Source organism: Palaemon carinicauda, chromosome 21 (genome assembly GCF_036898095.1).
Source record: "Palaemon carinicauda isolate YSFRI2023 chromosome 21, ASM3689809v2, whole genome shotgun sequence".
Taxonomy (NCBI): domain Eukaryota; kingdom Metazoa; phylum Arthropoda; class Malacostraca; order Decapoda; family Palaemonidae; genus Palaemon; species Palaemon carinicauda.
In genome coordinates this window covers 23,936,749-23,948,738 of record NC_090745.1, presented here as the reverse complement: position 1 = coordinate 23,948,738, position 11,990 = coordinate 23,936,749, and the positions used below count along the sequence as shown (strand labels likewise).

At 43.7% G+C, this 11,990-nt stretch overlaps 1 protein-coding gene across 1 annotated transcript; it reads left to right on the top strand.

The window, feature by feature from the left end:
• Positions 1 to 8,001: 8,001 nt before the first annotated feature.
• On the top strand, positions 8,002 to 9,126 carry LOC137614800 (uncharacterized). Its single transcript, XM_068344468.1, has one exon. It carries the CDS (start codon positions 8,002 to 8,004, stop codon positions 9,124 to 9,126), a length of 1,125 nt encoding a protein of 374 aa, XP_068200569.1.
• The last annotated feature ends 2,864 nt before the right edge of the window (positions 9,127 to 11,990 follow it).

Sequence of the window (11,990 nt, the reverse complement as noted above, 5' to 3'; positions counted from 1 at the left end):
GGAGATGTTCAAAATCCATGCAATTAAAGAAATTTAAGAATGAGGCAACTTTCCTCGGATCGTGACCTGCGGGTGTATTGTCAGGATCCGCTCTGCGAATAAAATATGTGATTTTCGCTCTGAGTTGATTCAGAGATAAATTTGAGCCTGATGTTTCTCCCCTGAATAGTTGACCACCCTTGAAGTCTGAAGTTCTATGAAGATAGACCTTTAGGCATTCTACTGGACATAGAGATGCATCTTCTTTCAGAGGGCAGATTCTCCAGGGACCCCACCTGTTGGTGGGTAACTCTTTCTTGGCGAGAAACGTAGGATCCGGAAACAGGTTCAGTTCTTCCCCATCCAGGAACTGAACACGACCTGCCTCTCTCGAGAGGCTACAATCTTACTAACCCTGGCCCCGGACGCGAGTGCAAATTAGGAAAATAACTTTTTGTGTCAAATCCTTTAACGCACATTCTTCATTGCTCAACAGAGAAGCGAAATGAAGAACTTGTCTAAAGACCATGAAATGGGCTTTGGAGGTGCTGAAGGTCTGAGCCTAGCACAGGCTTTCGGGACTTTATTAAAGATCTCGTTACCTAGGTCGACCTGGAAGGCATATAGAATGGGTCTTGTCAAAGCAGACTTACACGCTGAAATCGTGTTCGCTGCCAACCCTTGACCATGGAGGTGGGGAAAAAAGATAAGCAGAAGTCTGTCAAGATCTCCTGCGGAATCTTCGCCTTGACAAGAGGCCACCCATTTTCTCCAAGATGACTCATATTGCCTTCTAGTAGATTTGCATTTATATTCCTCAATGAAGTCTATACTGGCTTTCGAAATCCCGAAACGCTTTCTCACCGCTAGGGAGAGAAAATCATGAACTGCAGGGTCCGGGTTTTCTGTAATGAAGCGCAGACAGTTGACTTCTGGACTCGCTGGGTCAGAACTGGATCTGGTAGTGGTACAAACTTCAGCTACAGTTCCAATGCCAGGAGGAACCACACGCTGTTCGGCCACTTGTGGGCCACTATTGCCGCTACCCTTTGAAGGATCTCAGTTTGTTGAGGACCCTCAACAGAAGGTTGTGAGGAGGGAACAGATAAATCTTGGACCATCTGTTCCAGTCGAGGGACATCGCGTCCACTGCTTCCGCTAAGGGGTCCTCGTACGGGGCACGTACAGGGGCAACTTCTTGTTGTCTTTCGTCGCAAAGAGGTCTATCTGCAGTTCTGGGACTGATTCAGAATGAAGGAGAATGATCCTGCGTCTAAGGACCATTCTGACTCTATCGGTGTGAACCTGGATAGAGCGTCCGCTGTCACATTGCGGACTCCTTGAAGGTGAACTGCCGACAGGTACCACTTCTTCTTTTCCGCCAATCGGAAGACGGCCAACATCACCTGGTTGAGAGGTGGTGACCTCGATCCTTGTCGATTCAAGTATCTTACAACTACCTCGCTGTCTATTACCACTTTATGTGGAACGAATGACGCGGGGAGACTTTCTTTAAGGTAAGGAGCACCGCCCTAGCTTCTAGAAAGTTTTATGAGAAAGGTCTTGAATAGCCTGGACCAAGTCCCCTGGACTTTTTTCCGATGAGAGTGACCTCCCCATCCCTCCTTTGAGGCGTCTGAGTGAATCGTCACCGACGGGGGAGGTGGCTGAAGAAGAACCTGACTTCTTTAGATGTCTGGCTTGGGACCAAGGCCTGAGAAGAGTACTTAGCCAAAGCGGCTGGTCTTCTCAGATCTCTTCACGCGTTTGATGCATAACTTCTCCAAACTCCGATTGCATCCTTTAGCTGTGCTCTTAGCACTGGGTCTGTCACCGAAGCAAACTGGAGAGAGCGCAGTACTCTCTCCTGCTCGTGTCTTGATATCCTTTCGGAATCTTGAAGTCTCTTGACAGAACCCGCTATCTCCTTCCTTTTCTTCGCTGGGGTGGAGAAACGGTGTGACAAAAGGTCCCAGTGGATCTTAGCCACTGGAACTTTTGAGATGGAGAAAGTCGAGACTTTTTCTGTTGATCTTGAAGCCTAGGTACTCTAGGAACTGGATCACTGACTGGAAGCTTGCAAGCATTCTGTCTCGGATGCTGCCCACACCAACCAGTCGTCCAGGTAGGCTACTACCTGAATTCCCTTTAGGCGAAATTGTTTGAGAGCTACGCTCGCAAGCTTCGTAAAAATCCTTGGGGCTATGTTTAGCCCGAATGGCATGGCTCCGAAGGCGTATAGTCTTCGCTGTAGCCTGAACCCTAGGTAGGGGGAGAGTCGATGGCTAATTGGAATGTGCCAGTAGGCATCTGACAAGTCTATAGAGACGGAATATGCCCTCTTGGGCAGTAAGGTCCTTATGTGTTGCAGTGTTAGCATTTTGAATTTGCAATTCACTATGAACTTGTTAAGTGGCGACAAGACCAGAATGACTCTGAGCTTTTCCGAGTCTTTCTTGGGAACACAAAACAGCCTCCCTTAGAAATTGATGGGCTTCACCCTTTTTCTCCAACCGTTCTTGAACGTACTCCTCCATAACGGGGGTGGAGTGTTGGAAAAACCGAAGGTACGGGGGTGGAGTGCTGTACCAGCTCCCGCCCAATCCATTCTTGAGTAGGCTGTGGGCCCAGGGATCGAAGGTCCACCGATCCCGAAATTTCAGAAGTCTCCCTCCTACCGGTATCACCTCACTTGGACTGCCGTCCTGAGGTCTTGCCTTCCTGACCACGACCACCCCTGAATCCCTTTCCCCTTGAGGGGCGTCTAGACGAGCCTCTGGCTGCTCCTCTAGGCTTTGCTCGGAAGGAAGTAGACTGCCCTTCGAACGCTGGGGTGAATGCCGTGGACTGTGTCGACACGGCCTGGGGTACCCACTGAAAGGTGGTCGGGGTTTGTGCCACGATCTGGGGCACTGGGGCAATGGCAATTGCAGTTGCTGTTGCTGTCTAAGAGGCTTGGCTGGCCGAGACGGTAGCCTAGTCCTCATAGTCTTCCTCTTTGGTTGAGGACCCTCATCCGGGGAAGACTTTCTTTTGATAGCCAGGTCCCACTTCTGGAGAAGGTTTCTATTCTCCAAGGTGGCTTTTATCAAAAACTTCTTTGACCAAGTCGGTAGGGAAAAAAGGTCTTTTCCCCAAATGTTGGAGGAGATTAGTTTCTTTAGCTCGTGCCTCACTGTAGCCGAGGTAAACACGAACTCCCTACAAGCTCTCCTTGCCTTGACGAAGCCATAAAGGTCCTTCGTCACTGTGGCCAGATGAGGCTTGGCCACTACCATGAACATTTCATGGACCTTGGGGTCACTTGCCATCGTCTCGAGAGTAGTCTGAAGAGACATTGAGGCAGTCAGTCTTTCTTTTGTATCGAGCTCACTTCGCAAAAGAAAGTCAGACAGCTTAGGGGGTTCCTTGCCGAACTGACGTCCGGCAATATCAGCCTCCAACTTTCCACTTAGAACGTAAGATGGACGTCCTTCCAATCTTTGTGGTCCATAGGCAGGGCCAGCGACAAGGGTTTACACTCCTCTAGGGAGGGGCAAGACTTGCCGGCCTCGATTGCTTTTAGTACAGCCAGAAACCCTTTCTGTAAAAAGGGGGAAGGCTCTAGTAGGCGAGGACACAAAGGAAGGGAGCTTCCTATTCAATGCAGCTACCTTTGAGTTAGAGAAGCCCCTCTCTTTCATCGAAGATGAAAGTAGAGCTTGAGCCTTAGCATGGTCATCACTATGACCTCCTTCGGCTCTGCCTCCTCCTTTGAAGCTGGTTCCTTCCTCAGCCGGACATAACAGTCCGGATATGGTGCCTTGCTGGGCCAGAATTCCACCCTCCAGGGGAACTGAGCCCAGCATATCCGAGATGACGATCTTTCCAGTCGTCATCGACATGTGCTCAGCATACCTCCATGGGTTAGCATCCGAGCACAAAGGAAGGTCTTTCACATTGAGCTTTTCTGGGGCCCATGTGATTCTGCAAGGCACTGCATTCGCAGTTCCATTGCAGCCGCCTTCTCCTGATTCTCCTTCTGCATTTGTTGGATCATTCCAACAATAGAAGAGAGGGCCTGTCCCAGCTCTACTGGGAGACCGGCCGATGTAGAGGGACTTGAACTTCATCCTGGGCTTCTGCAAGGAGGTCTTCCTCCTGACACCCGTCCACATCAGATATCCTGTCATTTAGCTGGATGTCTTGCATCGCGACCGCGACTTCAGCATCCACCTGGATCTGAACTTAGGGGATCTCCTCTTGAGGCTGGGGAATCACTGCATCAGCTGATGCCTTAGGGAAAAGATACGCCCTCATCTTCTCACTTGGAAGATAAGGGCCAGAAGTGTACTTTTGGAAGCCCCTTACCCAGGTACAAAGCTTCTTCCTAGCTATTTAAATGTCTCATTAATCAGGTTAGTGCACACAGTACATACCTGAGGGTCCCAATACCGGAGATCATCCTTGGAGACAGCGTATGCTGCGTGTCTCCTACAAAACTCATGTCCGCAGAGGTTCTTGCTGTTGACATGCAGAAAGCACTTCCCCACTTCGGAGTGTCCTTCTGTAAAGAGAAGAAATTTCCATGAGTATCAAGTGAACTATGTATCACTGGATATGCATAGTATAGCATAACAATTCATAAATGAAAGACACACACTTGTGTTTCCCTCACAACCCATTGTTGCAGCCTTCCAGATAATAAAATCAAAAATGGTTTATCTCTACTAGAGTAACCAATGCAAGGTTTCCATAGGAAACAGGTGGAGCTCACACCTAGGCAATGATTTTAAAAATCCTGGATAATAGACGGGGAAGAACTCTGCTTCCTGTCTGAGGGCAACAGCAAAGGGCTGTGTAAGAAAACACAATAGTGTTAGAAGATACAGTGCTGTACCTAAACTTTTACTATAGTTTTCTTCTTACTGTATATGCTATACAGAAGAATACTAGTACAGTATAGGAGGATGTGTGCCGGCCTGCCTTTGCCGGCCGGCACACACCACAATTAGCTTTAAAGTATACTACTTAACAGCTATAGGGCGGCAGCCCTCTGGTTCAAATGCCTGTGCCGGCGGCAGCAGCTGCCGGCCAGCAACAGCCAGTGTTGGCCGGCAATGATTGCCGGCCAGCAACTACACAAGGTAGTACCCAGCTGCCGGCCACACTCTTGGTGACCGGCAGACAAGGACTGACATAAGCCGGCCGGCAAAGGTACAAGACCGATGCCAGCCGGCAGCAAAAGAACCAGAAGACTACCCCTGCCCGGCTGCCGGCCTCATAGGCCGGCAGCCGGCCTCGTAGGCCGGCTGCCGGGACAGGTACAGCACTAGAAGAAAATAGAATGGATGCCGGGATAAGAGTGTACACAACCCCCCCAGCCCGGCAACCGAAAGAGTGCATATAAGGAAGGGGAGAAACTTAATTCAGGCTTCCTTGACCAATGCCGTCCGGCTCTGCCGGCAGGCATGGATGAGGGACCAAGAGAGGTCCGGGCAGCACTCGAAAACATAAGACCCTTGCCGGCCAGCATCTCAGCCGGCCGGCAATGGCCTTAGTCAATTCCACATCCCAACCTATACTAGGTCCAGAAGTAGAATGACGTACAGTACAGTAATACCCCTGCCGGCCAGCTCTGCCGGCCGGCAGGGTACAGTACAGTAATGGCAAGGCCATTACGGAGATAGAGGGGGAAGGGACAAAAGGGTCCTGCCAACCTTGCTTTAGTGACAGATCACCCGCAGCCAAGAACTCTGTCTTAGCCTAAGGGAGATCTAAGGGAAAGGGCCAGCAATACTTGCCAGCTTCCAAAGCACCAAAGCAAGGAAGGCGTTGCTATTCCCAAGGGAAGATTTTATCCTCCCCAAGAACAGCAACAGGACTTTAGTCTGGTCGATCACAAAGGGAGGAATCATACTACAGAAACCTTCGATAGTGACCTAAGGGAGCTAAGCTCCCTTTAAAAGTGTTAGGTCAGCGAGGGGAACTCTGCCCCAAGCCAGACAACACGGACCAGACTAAAAAACTCTGTTGTTCTGTCCCTCTTTGAACCAGACTCTGCTGGAACAGGAAGGTACAGTAACACCCTAGTATAGTTTTATCGAAAATAAATTCGGAAAAAACCACTTAGGGATAAGCCCAAGGCTTAAACAGAGGGAAAGGGATTGCATACCTTCTCCGAAGAAAAGAAAGCAACCGGGGAGAATAATAAAGTATACTAAGGCTCCATAAGCAATTAACCTAGGCACCAAGAGAATCGATTACCTAATTCACCGAAACTCTCACGTATACAATCTTGGAAATATTCCACACAGTCTAAAATGTATAAAAAATAGCCTAAAGCTTTAATAAACTTTTAATTACACTCGGAAAAACCAAAATCATGCATTAAGTACTAGGACCAAACGACTAGGCTACATGGCCTAGCGTAGGCCAGAATGGCGAATACTTCGCCAAATAATACTAAGCACAAAAGGAAATCCTATGTAACGCTAAATAGCTAAAATTTATTAAGCAAAACAACCAGGAATGTCACTCTGACTAACTAATTTATACCTAGCGAGTGACAGTGTCCAGGACACCTCTGGTAGGCTACGGCTCTTGTATCAAAGATTAATCCTATTAATCACTCAAAATTTTACCAAGAGCCTACATTTATACATAACAGACACTATACTCAACTTATCCGAGGCCAACGAAGACGGAGAAGCCATGAAAAGCTGAATAAATCCAAGATTTGCGAGAAAAACAGGAAAAAACACCGAGTTGTTAAGCTACGCAAAAAGGAATACAGATGGCGCCAGGATTGGCGCCAGGCACGCATACGAATCGGGGGATTGGGAGGCCTTGGGAGCGGCTCCCCCCTTTTTCTTCCCGAATTCGTATCTCGTCAATCTCCCTCCTACGAGACGAATCTCTATTTAGGTAGTAGATTGCCATGTGACGTGTCTAGAATACGTCCTCTGATATGTCGCGATATCCCTTTCACGAGGGATACTCGCTCCAGGAGTTAGAATTCTGGTACCTTAAGGTAAATTCTCTGGGAATATCGCCGTAGTTGTAATATACCCTAGGAAGCTACCCTATAGGAACTTCCATCAGGACGACATGGCTTGAGCCCAAAAATATATATATACATATATATATATACATATATATATATATATATATATATATATATATATATATATATATATGTATATATTATACTTTTGTCTCCTATTCAGTTTTCAAATATTTTCATACTGTGTCTACCTGCTTCAGTCCCGCCTACTCTCTCTCTCTCTCTCTCTCTCTCTCTCTCTCTCTCTCTCTCTCTCTCTCTCTCTCTCTCTCTCTCTCTCCCCCCCTCTTCCCCTCTTATTACAGCGTGCCTGTGAACGGAGTTGAAGTGCGGGTGAGACTGACTTTGACTTCTCGCTTTAAAATCATAATTTCCCGAATTAAAGAGCAGCCGCCTGGAAGGAATTTTTGGAAGCCTTTGATTGTGGGATTTTCTTTTTATTTTTTTAGAGGTGAAGTGGTACTGGAAGAGAACTTTGGAGAGAGAGAGAGAGAGAGAGAGAGAGAGAGAGAGAGAGAGAGAGAGAGAGAGAGAGAGAGAGAGTTAATTTGTGTTAGACCCTTATGGTGTGGTAAATTTATTTTAGAATTTTTGTTTTGTTTGCTATACTCCATCGGATCCTTTAAGGCGAACAAGGCTGGGTTTGGGCCGGGAGCGGCGATGCCATATCAAATATTACCATCACGTTGTATGGCGTATGGAGGCAGCATAAGTTAAAAAAATGTAAATATAATTAATTAATAATAAATATTCGCGATTATTAAATGCCCTCGTAATTTCTTTACTTTTAATAACAATAAAATTACACGTTTCTTCTTAAACGTGGCAGAAAAATTTTACAGCGCTGCCACATCCTTCTCAGGCGTTAAGCTGACCTCAGGGTATGAATATGTCAAACAGCGTGTGTCTCCATAAAAATTAAAGACGGCTCAACCAAAACAGTCAGTCATTAAGGAGTCTGTCGCCCTACCAATAACATGGAAGGAAGTCCTCGTTCCCGCATTAGCCTTCATCCCCAGGCTCGAGAAATAGTTTATAGGATCGTGAAGTACTTTGACAAAGAAAAGGCAAACCATGGACCCGTTATGGATGTTAGAAAAACACTGAAACGCGCCTCGGAAGCAACAATGATACCGGAGAGGACAATCAGCAGGATTTGCAAAGAAGGAAAAGTAACGGGAGAGAGATACGGTAAACCAATTTTCGTTGAACAGAAGAAGCAACAACCAAGAACCGTGACAAATTTAGATGATTTTGACAAGAGCGTTTTGCGTAGAACAGTTTTAGACTTTTATGCAAGGAAGGAAGTTCCAACGCTTGACTCAATAACAGCTGAATTAAAAGAAAATATTGAGTTTAAAGGTTCCAGGGATTCTGTTCACAAAGTTCTTCATGAAATTGGCTTTCGGTACAGCAAAGTTAATGGAAGAAAATTTCTACTGGAGAGAAAAGATGTAGCCTCAGCCAGAACTAAGTTTTTAAGAGAAATGAAAGCATTAAAAACCAGTGGCTATAAATCCTTTGTATACTTGGACGAGACTTGGATTAACCAAAACCATACCGTTGGGAAATGTTGGATTGACATCAATTCAGAAAATGCCACCGGTATTAAACCCCCTACTGGGAAAGGTAGTCGGTTAATCGTTCTTCATGCTGGGACCGAACGCGGGTTTGTTCCAAACTGTGAACTTGTTTTCCAGTCTAAAAACGATGGCGATTACCACAAACAAATGAATCATACTGTATTCAAGGAGTGGTTCATTTCACAATTGATTCCCAATATACCGCCATCATTGATCATAGTGATGGACAATGTATCCTATCACTCTTTCCAAATTGATAAACCGCCTACGACATCCGATAGAAAAGCTGTAATTAAAGACTGGCTTATCGAGAAAGGAGAAACCCCCGGAGACGATCTCATGAAGGATGATCTGCTTATAAGTGAAGCGTTACAGCAAGTAACACCGGAAAATTGGAAAAATGCAGTTAACCATGCAGAGACTCTTCAAAGGGATGACACTTCAAGAGATTTAGCCATCGACAATTTTGTTGATTCTTTTGTTATAAATCTAGAATCATCTGATGAAGAGGAATTATAATGAATAGTACCCATTTTTTGTTTATTTCACTGAAATCATTAATGTTTTTCTTTCATTTTCAATGTAAATATCCATTCATTCTTTTCTTTCTTTTGTGATGTAAATATTCATTCAGTTTTTAATTAATTTGTAATGTAGCCTACATTTTTTTTTCATTATTAATGTAAACATTAATTTAGCTTCCAAAATAATTTAGTTATACAAATAAAAAAATGTTACATATTTTTAATATAAAAGATGTGCAGAAATAAATCTCTATAATCCTGGCATTCTTGTGTATCGTTATCAGTATAACATTCATGACTCAAAACTATCATCAATTTGTTTTGATAAATCCTTACAAAGACTATGAAACACATATTGATATTTTCATCAGGTATGACACTCAAGCAAAAGTATCTTATATTTTGAAGATAAAAACGTGCCAAACCTAAAACAAAATATTCAAAGTAAATTGCAAAGCTAGAACAAAGTCCATAGAAAGAAGGCATGAGAATATAAAAAGAAAGTGTATCGGATACTCTTAATGAAGATAATTGGGCGTCTATACTACGTATAGATAATATATTTAATTGTTGTCGATAATTCTGTGTAACCCATGTATCTTTATGACACTATTTCAGTTTACCTGCCTAAATTTACACAGGATCTCTCTCTCTCTCTCTCTCTCTCACACACACACACACACACACACACACACATATATATATATATATATATATATATATATATATATATATATATATATATATATATATATATATATATATAACAAATGGTAGAGCCTCCACGAGATGGAATTTGTGAGTGTAGGTAGGTAGATAAATTCACACATACGAGTTGATTAGATTAGAGAATGCGGAAACTCAGTAGTATGGGATAATCCCTAGAAAGGTCCAGTATATTGCCCCAGGAGACATTCGAGCGCAGGGATTAAAAGGGTAAACAGGAGCGGTAGGCCTTTAAACACTCCAGAGAAGGACATTTGGCAACGTAGGAGACAACGCCCGGATTGCCATGAAGGAGCCGATGGAGTATAGTTGATATGTACAAACACTCCGTATACCTCATTATTTGAGAGAGAGAGAGAGAGAGGAGAGAGAGAGAGAGAGAGAGAGAGAGAGAGAGAGAGAGAGAGTTGTACTATGCCCTTACGCTGTGGTATATTTATATAGAGTTTTTAGTTGACTTGTACAGACATTCATATACCACTTTACATATCCATATACTGTGTGTGTATGGAAGGTCATTTGTCTTTACTATTATCCCTACAACAGAGTTAATGTAAACAAGTCTTATCGAGTAATACCTTTTTTATATTACTTAAGAGACAACGAAAAGGTGATGTCATAATTGAAAGGCCTGAGAAGAGAGATTTTCGTTCATTGATTTTGCTCCTTTTCCTTAAGCGTTTGGAAATAATGAGGACAAGACAAGATTGAAATCCGAGGAATAGTTATTTGAATTGTCCCAGAGCACCTCTCTCTCTCTCTCTCTCTCTCCTCTCTCTCTCTCTCTCTCTCTCTTCTCTCTCTCTCTCTCTCTCTCTCTCTCTCTCCATTTCATGTAAATATAAGTATTGTTTTCCTTTTATATTAGCCTCTCACTATTCATTTTATTCTTAAAGGTATCTCTCTCTCTCTCTCTCTCTCTCTCTCTCTCTTCTCTCTCTCTCTCTCTCTCTCTCTCACTAATTGTGTTTGAATTTTGGGCATGTCTCTCTGAAACTCATTATAATTCATCTCTGTTCTTGCTCATTTTCACACACGACTGTTCTGTACCAAGCAAGTTTGCATGTAAATTAATTTACCTTGTCAGTTGGTAGTGTATATTTTACAAGACTAAGAATAGTAATTGTTAGGAAATCTTCTAAAGATTATTACTTGTTCAGGACCGATACTCTGTCTTCTGATTAATTACAACCTTACTTTTAACACCGTTATTCCGTCTTAATTACATTCTACTCCTCTTGTATCTCCCTCGTTTCGATGTGACTTTGATTTACGACATCTGCTAATGCCATCACTCATCTCCCTTAGCAGCGATAGAAATCAGCTTGCTTTGTATGCCTTCCCTGTGGAATAAATCACGTGGCTGCCGTAAGACAGCTGTCATTTATTGCTGTTGTTGGATCGCATTTGATGTGGAAGTCTTCGGCTGTCAAATCACGTCATGTCAGTTTAGCGCTGTGGGTTTGTTTTAGGTCTCCAGGCTGTCAGTGCCTATTAGGCTGAGAGAGAGAGAGAGAGAGAGAGAGAGAGAGAGAGAGAGAGAGAGAGAGAGAGAGAGAGAGATCATAATAAAAACCGATTAAAAATGGTAACAAAAGTAGTCTTAGAAATAAAAAAGTAAAAACAATTCCAACTTACGATGAGAGAGAGAGACAGAGAGAGATCATAATAAAAACCTATTAAAAATGATAACAAAAGTAGCCGTAGAAATAAAAAAGTAAAAACAATTCCAACTTACGATGAGAGAGAGAGACAGAGATCATAATAAAAACCTATTAAAAATGATAACAAAAGTAGCCGTAGAAATAAAAAAGTAAAAACAATTCCAACTTACGATGAGAGAGAGAGAGAGAGAGAGAGAGAGAGAGAGAGAGAGAGAGAGAGAGAGAGAGAGAGAGAGAGAGAGATAATAATAAAAACCGATTAAAATATGATAACAATAGTAGTCTTAGAAATGAAAAAATAAAAACAATTTCAACTTGAGATTAGAGAGAGAGAGAGAGAGAGAGAGAGAGAGAGAGAGAGAGAGAGAGAGAGAGAGAGAGAGAGAGAGAGGCTCTTGATTAATTGGACTCCTGGGTACAATGTTCTCCCGGCGGCGGATTGATAGCACCCTAGCTGTCGGGATCATCG

Bases quoted from the DNA above. Each gene is read 5' to 3' on its own strand.
- LOC137614800 (XM_068344468.1), top strand. From the start codon at position 8,002: ATGGAAGGAAGTCCTCGTTCCCGCATTAGCCTTCATCCCCAGGCTCGA.